Source organism: Oncorhynchus mykiss, chromosome 3, assembly GCF_057628025.1.
Source record: "Oncorhynchus mykiss isolate SJ-2025 chromosome 3, ASM5762802v1, whole genome shotgun sequence".
Lineage (NCBI taxonomy): Eukaryota > Metazoa > Chordata > Actinopteri > Salmoniformes > Salmonidae > Oncorhynchus > Oncorhynchus mykiss.
Genome location: NC_143024.1, coordinates 47088815 through 47103387, shown reverse-complemented (window position 1 = coordinate 47103387; position 14573 = coordinate 47088815). Strand labels below are relative to the sequence as shown.

The following is a 14573-nucleotide window of genomic DNA, read 5'->3' as shown; positions in this document are numbered from 1 at the left end:
AGGTAACGACCTGTATTCTCACAATACAGACAACTCTTGGTGTTAAGTCTGCGTAAACATTCTGCATGAGACAATCTAGCTCTGCCGAGTTGCATAGGCTCCGGAAGAGGCGTGTCGGCAGACGTCAGAGATTTCCGGGGGAACTCGGGTAACTGCGGATTCTCTCGGCAACGTAGATACCGGGGACTTCCGGATTCTTCGGAGGCAGGGTGGGATCCTTGAGCGAGCGAGTGGGACCGGAATCAGACCTCACTTTCTCCTACGTACCCATAGCCGCCAATAGATCAGAATGGTCAAGGTGATGAGTGAGTCGAGATCCGTGGGCAGCTTCCGGGGTGCGAGCTTGTCTTTAACCTCTTCCGATAATCCTCCAGACTGAAGCACACAGCAGACTGTTGTTCCCAAACCACCGTAGACCAGGCGAGAGCGTTATAAGGTATGCTATCTTTGAGCGGTCAGAGGGAAAGGACGATGGCTGCAGCTCGAAGACGAGTGAGCACTGGGAGAGAAACGCCCGACAGGTTCCTGAATCTCCAGTAAAGCGTTCCGTAGGAGGTAAGCAGGCTACTCGGGAAGCCGGGGTGGGCTGGAGAGCACGCTGCTGACAGCGGGGTTACTCCCGAGTGACACAGCGGTCTAAGGCACTGCATCTCAGTGCAAGAGGCATCACTGCAGTTCTTGGTTCGAATCCAGGCTGTATCACATCTGGCCATGATTGGAAGTCCCATAGGGCAGCGCACAATTAGCCCAGCGTCGTCTGGGTTTGACCGGGGTAGGCCGTAATTGTAAATAAGAATTTGTTCTTAACCAATTTGCCTAGTTAAATAAAGGTTAGATAAAACATTTTAATAAAAACTGATGGGCTGGGAGGTTACTGTAGTGGCTGGCTGCCTAACAAGTTTTGGCATCCTTCCATAAGACCTTGAAGTAACTCCTTGTGTCTTCCAATGGTGGCTCCTTGGGAGGAGACAACGTTGCGGAGCTGGTCCGAGTCTGCTGGATCAGTCATGGACAGTTCATACTAACACGACTCAGGATATGACCCAGATGCAGACACAGGAGTCAATAGACAGATTTGTTTAATAAACCACAGGAGGCAGGCAAAGGGCAGGTCAAGGACAGGCAGATGTTCGTAACCAGGTCCGAGTCCGACACGGCGGCAGGTGGGCTCAGGGTCAGGGCAGGCAGAAGTTCATTAACCAGGTCAGAGTCAGATAGATACAGGGCGGCAGGCAGGCTCGTGGTCAGGCAGAATAGTCGGAACCGGGAAGAGTAGAAAACAGGAACTAGGGAAACAGGAGTACAGAAAAAACACGCTGCTGGCTTGACGAGACAAAGACGAACTGGCAACAGACAAACAGAAAATGGAAGTATAAATGCACAGGGGTAATGAGGAAAATGAGAGAAACCTGGAGGTGGGTGGAGACAAGCACAAGACAGGTGAAACAGATCAGGGTATGACATATTCAGAGCCATTTTGTAAAGATGCTTTGAGATCCTCAGGGATGGATCTCCTGGCTAATTCAAAACCTTGCAGAGAGCACTGGTGTGTTTGTTATTGTGTTTTTGATTTATACAGTACATAGCCTACTACAAGGAAATCAATCGCTTGATTATTACGATATTAAGAAGAGCCAGAAAGTGGAGGTTTGATTGTCTCTGTTATTGGGAGCTATGTCAGCTTGATTGACAGATGATTGATGAGATTCATAAAAGGGGGCCTCATATTCTTCTCTAAATAAAATCAAAGATAAATCAAGTTCAACCTGTCTGTCCCTCAAAAGAGGTGACCTTTTGATAAGCCCATCTTTCAAATTTATGGCAGCACTGAGATGCTTTATTGAGCAGCAACCTACAAATAGCCCATGTGGACACCACCGACCCGAACATTTACAAGCTCTCTCCCAGCAAACCCGAGGCTCGACATCTCTATAACTGTACTAATGACAGGACAGTATCCTCTGTGAAAAATACCATGGCTGAATATATGGGCATTATCTCGCTCATTATGTTACAATTGAAGGTCTTTCTGGTGAGAGACCTTGTAAATCAATATAAAAGAGAAATAATAACCGAGGCCAAGAAATACAAGGGGGCTGCAGCACCTGTTGTTCTTTGCCCGAAATAAAAGAGGTAACGCAAAGATATCCAGGAGCTCAGATAGTCAGTCAGTTAGCCAAGTCTCCACAGGATTGGGAGGGAGATTGAGGAAGTTAAAGGATAAGTGTGATAAAAAGAGGTCTGAGGGGTAGTCAGCCATGCATCCACTGAATCACGTTATCAGGCCTGGGCTCCACTGATTGCCCCTGGGTGCTGGACTGGAACAGTCTGAACCTCTGTATACAGTGTATGCACAGTGACAACCAATGAGCTGAGAACACACCAGGTGATATAAGGGATCCAGTCAAACGGGCTGTAGCTGTAAACCAGTGAGCGAACAAGGCAGTCAGACAGTGGCCATCTGGCCCACACCTATATCCACACATTGCTCTACTGAGCTAAGACCTGCTGCAGCCACCAGACCCTCCTGCTTTGTACACTACCAACAAGATGAATACCAGAGAGAGGGTGGGACAAGATAACATCTGGAATTGTGCGTGTGTGTGTGTTTGTGCAACAGCGTACATTGCTGAACCCAGGGGACAAGCATTCTCCCCCATTGCTTCACATTGTGATTGTGGTGTGGGACATTGTTTCCAGCAATCACACAACGTGTGGATGTGATGGCCTGTGTATAGCTGTGTAAATTCTCCTCCCTGATGACAACCCGTTAGTTCCGGTGTCCCAGTGCCATTTGAAAAGGAATGCAAAGACTCTTCTGTTAGTTTTCCCACTGAAGTTCGGTCAAGGTCAACCTCCAAAGAATTCACGGTATCTCCCCTGGAGACTTTTGGTGTTTTATTAGCATTTTTAAAGTTGAGCCTTTCGGGGATAACAAACATTTCGCTGTTAAACTGACACCGTTATGCACTTTGACGCACAGCATGCTGCAGTTGCTGAAATTTCTATGACTTTCGCACCATCTTTCATCAACTAGCCGAACACCGGAGCGGTCTTTGTTAACAAGTGGAGCGCAGTGCATTTAGAGCAGCAGCTCTCCTTCTCCCTCCTCAACACAGCAGCCCCTGACTGTCAGAGGTTATCTGCATTTATTGATCCACAACATGAGTAGTAGAGGAAGGAATAGAAGGGGAAGAGCATAAGCAGCAGTAAGCAACAAATATCAGCATACTAGGCTCATCCTACTGAGAATGCTTTATCCAATGCACAATTATGTTGGTTCCCGCCATTCGTACATGGTGGTACAGCGCGTCCCCTCAGCTAATTATCACGTCAAAAACACGTGGGTCTCGAAACAAAATTCTCTTCCTCAATGGTGTGGAGCAAGTTTTACTACATGAAAAGCCAAAATGAGTATGACATCCTGGCATTCAAGGCATACAAAATTGTTGCAATTTCACATACTACAAAACTTTATTTTTTCACATACCCAAAATGCCTACTATTTGGAAAGCAAGTACGGTTATACGGACATGGCCAAATACCCGTGGGGTTTAAAGTTAAGTGAACATAACATCACATTCGATGTCTACGTGGCCAGGAGTTGTCCCCCAACTCGACAGGGTCTTGTCCTCTAATTAATCTGGCTTGTCTCTCTGCTTAAACACTGGATCACTTTGCAGGCCCACTGAATTATTCACCATAGCCCACGCTGAGGGAGGAAGTTTGCAGTCCAGATACCTTACCAACCGTGAGGACAGCCTCAACCGTGAGGAGAGGGGGAAAAGAGAGAGAGAGAGCTTAGGACAGATGCAGAATAAGGGGCAGGCAAGAGAGAGAGGAAAGGGTGAGATTAGGACAGAGGGAGAGTTGAGGACACAGAGAGAGAGAAGAATGGTATGACGACAAAGAGATACTTATTGGGAAAAATATGGGAAGAGTGAAAACATTTGAAAGGGAGAGAGATCGGATGTCATCTGATCCAGGGCCACTGATGCTAACAGACCACATCCGTATGTAGAAACCACAGTGGGTCAAGGCCCTACAGACAGACAGGAAGTCATTCTCCAGCTGTCAGCTCTCTCCACTCCTGCTGACAAGACCATAATAAAACCACAGAGTATTTGCAGTGCTGTACATTTCAGAGAGGAGAACATGAGATCATAAGCAGACAGATGCTTTGCCATTGGAGCTGAGTGGACAGTAGACTATACAGTGCAGTGAATGACATCATCATTTGTCTTTACACGACTGTAAAGTCATACCAGATGATGGGAAACACTTACCACAAAGATACAAGTAGCCCTTTGTCTCAATACATTTTTATTGTTGATGGTTGTTATTCTTCAGAACAAAAACCCACTCCCACCCGCCAAATATATTTCCTTTCCTTTGCCTCCCTCTCTCTCTTTTTACATACACACCCTGCCCCACAAATACATGGTCAGAAACACAGTACTCTTGTTCCAATATCATACAAAAACACTCAAGAAGGAACGAATGGAGGCGGCCCACTCAAGCAATTACTGTCGTTACAAAAGCATGATGAGAGCTTTGAAAAAGTAAAAGTAAATTGCGTTCAGTTCACACTGTGACAGCTATGTGGAAATACACAGTAATGATGCAGATCAGAATTATAATCAAAGGCTCTATTCAATCTGCACTGTGAAATTCAACTTTACAGCGTGATTTAAATTTTAAGGTAATGTTCCTGCTTTAGCAGAGACTGCATTCATGGTAAACGTCAGTAAATGTCGGCACAATCGGAAATTACCTTTACATTTCTATGGCGGAATCTGTAATGCTTCAGCTTTACAGATTGAATAGAGAACCAAGTAACACAAATGAGAATGTCTTTGAAGTGGAAGAAAAAGGAACACTGATTTGAACATTTGGATTCACACATGCGTTAATGGTCAGAGGCATGTTTTTTTAAGAGAAGGGGCTTTGGAATGGCACTCAGAGAAAAATGCCCACGATCGTTGGCAAAATGTGGCAAATAATCTGACTGCATTAAACTCATAGACCCGGTTTATACCTGGTGTTAAAATAGGTCCTTTGTCCTGATCTTGTCTACATTCTGATTGTACCCACACTTCCATAAATGTGTCTACACATGGTATTAAAAGTTTCAAGTACAGTGAAATGCTTTTCTTGCAAGCTCTAACCCCAACAATGCAGAAATCAAATAAATTGTGTCTTATCTGTCCACTGTCTGCACTGTGACCAGATTTACGGGTCCCTTCCTTTATTCTAATTATTTCACAGCTATTCTTTCAAAATATTATTTATTTATTGGGCACGCAAGACATATTTATGTAATCAGTCAATAGTGCCATCTGTCAAAGAATTGTAGACTTGTTTACGTTTTTTACTTTTTAATTACCGTTTTATATACATATTTTTCCCCTCGCTTGACTTTTTCCACCCAGGACACTTTATCTGGACATGGTTCTACACAACTTCCACCAGCCGAAGCTAAGCAGTAACATTAACATGATGCCTTCTATAATTGCCTTCTAATTGCAGTCGCTGTACTCATAATATACAGGAGAACGGCGAGGATAGCCCAGCTTCAGACGCAATCGTTAGGCAAGGGTAATTTAAGTGTAGGAAAGTATGAAACAGCTTCTGTGCCAACAATAAGTACAGATAGTAGCATGAATCCCCTCACACAATCCCCGCAGTTCGACAATTTTCTCATGGCTTCTGGAAGGAAATGCTGTAGGAATGCTCAACCGGTGTCGCTGATTCAGCCGACAGAAACTTTAAACCGGTTCTCCCCATTAATCAACGAGTTGGAGTCAGAGTCAGAGTCTTCTTTTGTCTCTCCTCCACCGGTTACGGGGTCTGAGACGCCGAAGCCTCCCACCATTAGCTCTAACAAATTGAACACCCAAGTCATTGGCGACTCCATGACCTGCAGTATTAGACTTAAAAAATAATCATCCAGAAATCAAACACTGTTTACATCGGTAGCAGGGCTAATCTGAAGATGGTGCTGGCTAAGGCTAAAACTGGTGAGTATAGGGATATTGTTATCCACGTCGGCACCAATGATTTTAGGATGAAACAGTCACAGGTCACCAAGCACAACATAGCTTCAGCGTGTAAATCAGCTAGAAAGATGTGTCGGCATTGAGTAATTGTCTCTGGCCCCCTCCCAGTTAGGGGGAGTGATGAGCTATACAGCAGGGTTTCACCAAAAGATAGAATTTGTAGATAATTGGCCCTATTTCTGGGACTCACCCACAAACAGGACCACGCCTGGCCTGCTGAGAAGTGACTGACTCCATCCTAGCTGGAGGGGTGCTCTCCTCTTATCAATGAACAGGGCTCTAACTCCACAAGGAGATAGGGTGCAGGCCAGGCAGCAGGCTGTTAGCCACCCTGGCAGCTTACTGGAGTCAGCCACTAGCATAGTCAGTGTAGTCAGCTCAGCTATCCCCATTGAGACTGTGTCTGTGCCTCGATCTAGGCTGGGTAAAACTAAACATGGTGGTGTTCGCCTTAGCAATCTCACTGGATTTAAAGACTTCCTCCATTCCTGTCATTATTGAAAGAGATTGTGATATCTCAGCTCAAAATAGCGTTACTTAATGTTAGACCCCTCACTTCCAAGGAAGTTATAGCCAATGAACTAACCACTGATCATAATCTTGATGTGATTGGCCTGACTGAAACATGGCTTGTTCCTGATGAATTTACTGTGTTAAATGAGGCCTCTCCTCCTGGTTACACTAGTGACCATATCCTCCGCGCATCCCACAAAGGCGGAGGTGTTGCTAACATTTACAAATTTCAATATACAAAAAGAAAATGTGCGTTTTTGTCCTTCAAGTCATGAAATCTATGCAGCCTGCTCAATCACTTTTTATAACTACTATTTACAGGCCTCCTGGGCTGTATACAGCGTTCCTCACTGAGTTCCCTGAATTCCTATCGGACCTTGTTGTCATGGCAGGTAATATTCACATGGAAAGGTCCACAGACCCACTCCAAAAGGCTTTCCTGTGGAATAAATATTGTGGATCTTAATGTTTTTCCTCATAATCCTGGACTATCGGACCACCATTTTCTTACGTTTGCAATTGCAACAAATAATCTGCTCAGACCCCAACCAACGATCATCAAAAGCCGTGCTATAAATTCTCAGACGACCCAAAGACTCCTAGATGCCCTTCCAGACTCCCTCCACCTACCCAAGGACTTCAGAGAACAAAAATAATTTAATCTTGCGTAATACCCTAGATGCAGTGGCACCCCAAAAACAAAAAACATTTGTCATAAGAATCTACCTGGTATACAGAAAATACCCGATCTCTGAAGCAAGCTTCCAGAAAATTGGAACGGAAATGGCGCTACACCAAACTGGAAGTCTTCCCGACTCGCTTGGAAAGACAGTACCGTGCAGTATCGAAGAGCAGTGCTGCTCGATCATCCTATTTTTCCAACTTAATTGAGGAGAATAAGAACAATCCAAAATGTATTTTTGATACTGTCGGAAAGCTAGAGAAGGAGGATGGGATGCCTTTCACTTCAGCAGTGAGAAATTCATGAACTTCTTTGACAAAAGATCATGATCAAAATAAAGCAAATTACGGACTCCTCTTTAAATCTTCGTATCTCCGTACGCTACGGTCACAAGACGCAGGCCTCATTACTGTCCCTAGAATTTCTAAGTAAACAGCAGACTCGGTCTCGCCCTTTAACTCTTTATTGAATACTCATCTCTTCAGTAGGTCCTATGATTGAGTGTAATCTGGCCCAGGGGTGTGAAGGTGAACGGAAAGGCACTGGACCAACAAACCACCCTTGCCGTCTCTGCCTGGCCGGTTCCCTTTTCTCCACTGGGATTCTCTAACATCAAACCCTATTACGGGGGCTCAGTTACTGGCGCTCTTCCATGCCGTCCCTAGAAGGGAAGCGTCACTTGAGTGGGTTGAGTCACTTACGTGATCTTCCTGACCGGGTTGGCGCCCCCCTCGGGTTCATGAAGTGGGGGACATCTCCGATATCCCTCTAGTGGTGTGGGGGCTGTGCTGTTTGCCTGTTTGGCCCTGTCCGGGGGTATCGTCAGACAGGGCCCTGTGTCTCCCGACCCCTCCTGTCTCAGCCTCTAGTATTTATGCTGCAATAGTTTTTGTTGGGGGGCTAGGGTCCTTCTGTTATATCTGGAGTATTTCTCCTGTCTTATCCAGTGTCCTTTGTGAATTTAAGTATGCTCCCTCTAATTCTCTCTCTCTTTCTCTCTCTCTCTTCATTAGGAGGACACGAGCTCTAGGACTATGCCTCAGGGCTACCTGGCCTGATGACTCCTTGCTGTCCCCAGTCCACCTGGTCATGCTGCTGCTCCAGTTTAAACTGTTCTGCTTGCGGCTATGGAACCCTGACCTGTTCACTGGATGTCCTACCTTGTCCTGGTCCTTCTGTTTTGGACTCACTCTCTACCGCACCTGCTGTCTCTAACTCTGAATGATCGGCTATGAAAAGTCAACTGAGATTTTTTCCTGAGGTGCTGACCTGCTGACCAACCACTGTGATTATTATTATCTGACTGTGCTGGTCATCAATGAACGTTTGAACATCTTGGCCATGTTCTGTTATAATCTCCACCCGGCCCAGCCAGAAGAGGAATGGGCACCCCTCAGAGCCTGGTTCCTCTCTAGGTTTCCTCCTAGGTTCCGGCCTTTCTAGGGAGTTTTTCCTAGCCACCGTGCTTCTATATCTGCATTGCTTGCTGTTTGGGGTTTTAGGCTGGGTTTCTGTACAGCGCTTTGTGACATCGGCTGATGTAAATAGGGCATCATAAATACATTTGATTGATGAATAATTATGATTTAAATGGTTTCTCTGTTACAGATAGATTGTGTCTGACTACCTCTTGAGGTGGGCAGGAGGATCTGATTCACAATGTGTCTTTTGATCGTCTACACTGGTCACAAAATGTGGGCACAATCAGAATGTAGACAAGATCAGGACAAAAGATGCAAGTTTGAACCAAGTATAGATGGGACTAGAATGATGGTCATGTACAATACATTCAGCTTTGTGGTCACTTACTGAACATCATTACTCTGGGCAAACAGATAGGAATTATTCACAGAACATACAGTAAATATACATCGATATGTACACGTATACTCTCAAACCTCAAGTAAGTGTCCAGGCACTTTCTTTTGTACTCCAGGGATTTCAAAGACGAGCAATGTTGCCTTTTGTTCATGAAGTGCCCAACAGAACCCAGGAAGCACTGCACTAGCAAACCTTAACATTTTTCTAATCCAGTTTTGCATGAAAAAGATGCATAACTGTCAGATTTTTAAGACCCTGTTGGGGTCTGGAATACTGTCTCTTTCTCTACTTCCTCCATCCTGGTGCTTTGACCAGACCGCAGATTTAAGAACCAGCAGGGACTGGGTCTGTCTTAGCTGCCGTGGTTGGGGCGAATGCCACTCATTGTAAGGTCCCAGTCCCCAGGAGAGGGCTTTTTAGAGGAGGTGGAACTCCTGGTCAATAGGAGTGACATTTGCACCACCATTACAGCACAGTAAGACCCTGAGATCATCTGCAGAAAAAGCAAACTGCTTATGTTCTCACTTAGTGGGCATTAGTAGAGACTGCAATACTGGTTTACTGACCCTTGATTTAGCCACCAAATTATATATTTAAAATCCCAAGGGGGATTTGCTTCATGTTAGTGTTCTATGGGTTATGGGCACTTTTCATTTAATTTGGGATCAGGGTCTCAGGACAGATCATTTAATAGGCTACACATTCCAACATGCATATACGAGCTGTGTATTTTCATACAGACAGGGTCTAATGGGTTAGCTACACCAGTCTATATTGTGGAACAAGGTCCAGATTGGGGAAAACCAGGTTTTCCACTCCCCCCGTTTATTTAATTATAACTACTGAGCATGGTGTGAACATCAATGGAGTCCCCAGCACAGTAAAACATATTGGACAAATTAGATGTGTGGCATACACCGTACAGTACTTATCGACTTGACTAACATGGTAGATAAATACACATTGGTACATAAAAGTAAGAGCACATTTATGAAGCTTGGTCCAATTTATATTTAAATGTATTTGAGTATCTCTTCAATTATATTCCCTTTAGGGATTCCTATCTGGGAGTCAAACCACATTAAATGATAGAGAACATAGATGTCCTACAAGGACTGCCCATATAGACAAGTGGTCACAGAAAAAGTGGCAGTTTTATACTGTACATCTTTCTCTAATGACTCGGCCTCTTAAATCTATCTGTACAACTGCACTGCTTTCAAGACCACTGCATAAGGGGATCATCATATTGTACACCTCCACATTTAGAACAGTGGCTTTACCAATACAGTGCCTTCAGAAAGTATTTAGACCCGCTGACTTTTTCCACATTTTGTTACAGCCTTATTCTAAAAGGGATTCATTTGTTTTTTCCCCCTTTCCAATCTAAACACAATACACCATAATGACAAAGCAAAAACAGGTTTTAGACATTTTTGTAAATTGATTACAAATAAAACACTGAAATATTACATTTACATAAGTATTCAGACCCTTTACTCAGTGCTTTGTTGAAGCACCTTTTGCAGCGACTACAGCCTTGAGTCTTCTTATGTATGAAGCTAAAAGCTAGGCACACCTGTATTTGGGGAGTTTCTCCCATTCAACTCTGCAGAGCCTCTCAAGCTCTGTCAGAGCTGCAGAGCTATTTTCAGGTGTCTCCAGAGATGTTCGATCGGGTTCAAGTCAGGGCTCTGGCTGGGCCACTCAAGAACATCAAGAGACTTGTCCCAGAAGCCACTCCTGCGCTGTCTTGGCTGTTTGGTTAGGGTCGTTGTCCTGATGGAAGCTAAACCTTCACCCCAGTCTGAGGTGAACGCTCTGGAGCAGGATTTCATCAAGAATCTCTGTACTTTGCTCCGTTAATCTTTCCCGCAATCCTGACTAGTGTCCCAGTACCTGCCACTGAAAAACATCCCCACGGCATTATGCTGCCACCACCATGCTTCACCGTAGGGATGGTGCCAGGTTACCCCCAGATGCTACGCTTCGCATTCAGGTCAAAGAGTTCAATCTTGGTTTCATTAGACCAGAGAATCTTGTTTCTCAGGGCCTGAGAGTCTTTAGGTGCCTTTGAAAAACTCCAAGCGGGCTGTCATGTGCCTTTTACTGAGGAGTGGCTACCGTCTGGCCACTCTACCATAGATGCCCGATTGGTGGAAAGCTGCAGAGATGGTTGTCCTTCTGGAAGGTTCTCCCATCTCCACAGAGGAACTCTGGAGCTCTGTCAGAGTGACCATTGGGTTCTTGGTCACCTCCCAGACTAAGGCCCTTCTCCCCCGTTTGGGGAGAAAAGCCCTAGGAAAAGTCTTGATGGTTCCAAACTTCTTCAATTTAAGAATGATGACCTTCAATGCTGCATAAATGTTTTGGTACCCTTTCCCAGATCTATGCCTCGACACAATCCTGTCTGCGAGCTGTACGGACAAATCCTTCGATCTCATGGCTTGGTTTTTGCTCTGTAATGCACTGTCAACTGTAGGACCTGTAGGACAGGTGTGTGCCTTTCGAAATCATGTCTAATCAATTGAATTTACCACCGGTGGACTCCAATGAAGTTGTAGAAACATCCCAAGGATGTTAGCAAAGGGTCTGTAAATAAGGTATTTCCGTTTGGCAAAAATATTTTTTTTTACTGTTTTTGCTTTGTCATTATGGGGTATTGTGTGTAGATTGATGAGGGGGAAAATTATGTAATCCATGTTAGAATAAGGATGTGGAAAAAGTCAAGGGGTCTGAATACTTTCAGAATGCACTATACATGTATCAACATGAAGGAGTAGAACACGTGGAAGACAGGATTCAAGTCAGTCTGTGGGATTGGCACGATTAAATTAAGTGACAGGTTAGGCATCCCTTTTCATGGGAATTGGATCAGTCTTATGACATACCAGGATGGCCCATCACAAAAAGCGGAAAACACATCAAATTGTACTTCATCCTCCTATGTCTCAATGACTCATCTATTTATCATAACACTGCCATATGTGTAACACAAAGCATTGTTGTTCATGTAGCCCATTGAAATTCTTCCATTGAGTTGTACTATATATTCCCCAGTGTTAGGAAACGGTAAGGCAGTTTGCGGTAGAGATATCTTGTATTCACCACAGTACACTGCAGTTGCTGTGGCTCTTGGAGAAACCTGGAACACTTTCATGCAGAGAGTTTAGCAAGACAAACTGTCCAGGCCATTCATGTTTGAAGAAAATTATGAAAGGCAGGGCGACCTCTCCACAGGTACTTTGTACTCTCTCATGTTTCTCCATCATTGACGACAATAAAACATTTCGCACAAAAGAGTTCCAGTAGAGGCAAAGACCAAAAACGCACAAAAACGAAGCTGAAAGTATCAGAAATGAAAACAACAACGTCAACAATAAAATGAACAAAACCACAGCTATACATTTAAGGGTTAAAAGTGAGGAGCACTTACCCCTTTTTTTATTTTTTTCTATTGTTGTCCTTCACAACAGTTTAGGCCCATTAATCCAAACAATAAAGTAAATGTTGAGGGGGTCACAGGGTATGTAACCCAGTCAGCGGTCACAGCCCACGAGATGCACCAGCTACGGAACATTGCTATCTCATGCTATCTTCTATGCAGTCCAAGTACTCCAGGATAAGGTCGTAGCAGAATCGGTACTGGTCCTGCAGAAAACACACATACATGCATTAGTTACATAAACCAGCAATGGTAGTGATATGTAGGGTTAGGCTCAAATCCATTTCAACTCCAACTCAGGAACTTAACAATTGAAAAAGCTTCAATAATGGTAACTTTTTAAGTCTTGAATTGAAATTTAATTTAATCTTGGGCCCGATCCCGATGCCTTTCCCAACCACTTCGCAGTATTTGGTATTCGGACTTACCTTTTTCATTCAAGTAACGCGCTCTGCATGTGTGGCTACCTTGCACACTGAATAAATGTAATTCAATTGCTGAAAACCCTCCCACTTGCTGGCCAACAGATTTTCTCATCGAGTTTTCATTCAATAGGGCTTTCAGTACATTTACAGTATCTTAAATCATCCCGTTAAATATGGTGCTCCTTTTATGCGGAACAAAAACATTTATAAACGCAACATGCAACAATTTCAAAGATTTTACTGAGTTACAGCTCATAAGGAAATCGGTCAATTTAAATACATTCCTGGGACCCTAATCTATGGATTTCACATGACTGGGCAGGGGCGCAGCCATGGATGGGCGTAGGCCCACCCACTTGGGAGCCAGGCCCACCCACTGGGGAGCCAGGCCCAGCCAATCAGAATACGTTTTTCCCCACAAAAGGGCTTTATTACAGACAGAAATACTCCTCAGTTTCAGCAGCTGTCCGGATGGCTGGTCTCAGACGATCCCACACATAAAGAAGCCGGATGTGGAGGTCCTGGGCTGCCGTGGTTACACATGGTCTGCTATTGTGAGGCAGTTGGACGTACTGCCAAATTCTCTAAAATGACGTTGGAGGCGGCTAATGGTACATATATTAACATAAAATTCTCTGGCAACAGCTCTGGTGGACGTTCCTGCAGTCAGCATGCCAATTGCACTCTCCCTCAAAACTTGAGACATCTGTGGCATTGTGCTGTGTGACAAAACGGCACATTTTCGAGTGGCCTTTTATTGTCCCCAGCACAAGATGCACATGTGTAATGATCGTGCTGTTTAATCAGATTCTTGATATGCCACACCTTTAAGGTGGATGGATTATCTTGGCAAAAGAGAAATGCTCACTAACAGGAATGTAAACAAATTTGTGCACAACATTTTCGAGAAAAATTGAATTTATGCGTATGGTACATACGCTTCACATGTTGCATTTAGATTTGTGTTCAGTATAGTTAGAATTTTGTAGACAGACTAGAATATATAAAAAAAACAGGTTCAGAATATGAGGGATCAATGAAAGAATGCCTTCTAAATATTTGCATATTCGTCTCCATTTCAGCACCAATTGGTAGATAAAAAAAATACACTGATCTTGTAGATTATTTAGGTTTAGGAAAGTATTTATGAATCATAAAACCAGGTTTGGAGAGCCTTTATGCACGAAAAAAAGAAAACAGTGGTTTGATTCATTCTGAAAATTGCCACATTCAGTTCTTCAACCCATGGTAATGTTGGAAGATTAGTGTACATAGAATTAAAATAGGGAGAATATCATCTGTTGCCTGCAGTAACCCTAGAACTGTGTGATAACAAGGCCAAGTATTGCGCCATGTGTCGGGTTCAAACTGCCTACATGTCTTTTTTTTTTATATTATCAACTGTTAGTAATGATCCTCAGCAACAACCGAACGGCCGTGAAGCATTTACAGAGGAAGTAAATGAAGGTAAACAAAACAATGTAATTAAATGTAATAATATAGGCTATATCAACTGTAGGGAACTAACAGTAAATCAAATGAAATAACATTTTATTGGTCGCTGAATATGTGTGGTTTAAGGCCTACTGACAGTCGATACTGAAATTTAACATGAGACAGAGAAAGTC

General features: G+C 43.8%; 1 protein-coding gene across 11 annotated transcripts in view; it reads right to left on the bottom strand.

Annotated features, from left to right (window-relative positions):
* Positions 1-4306: 4306 nt before the first annotated feature.
* The window catches only part of ptprub (protein tyrosine phosphatase receptor type Ub), a 361002-nt gene continuing 350735 nt past the window's right edge, over positions 4307-14573 (bottom strand). For 7 of the 11 annotated variants that reach the window (XM_090229389.1, XM_090229392.1, XM_036973950.2 and 4 more), the window contains one exon: positions 4307-12726. In XM_090229389.1, coding sequence (XP_090085515.1) covers positions 12658-12726 — 69 coding nt within the window. In that variant the 3' untranslated portion in view covers positions 4307-12657. The remainder of the gene's footprint in view (positions 12727-14573) is intronic. The other 4 variants (XM_090229391.1, XM_090229393.1, XM_090229388.1 and 1 more) reach the window with 1 other exon arrangement.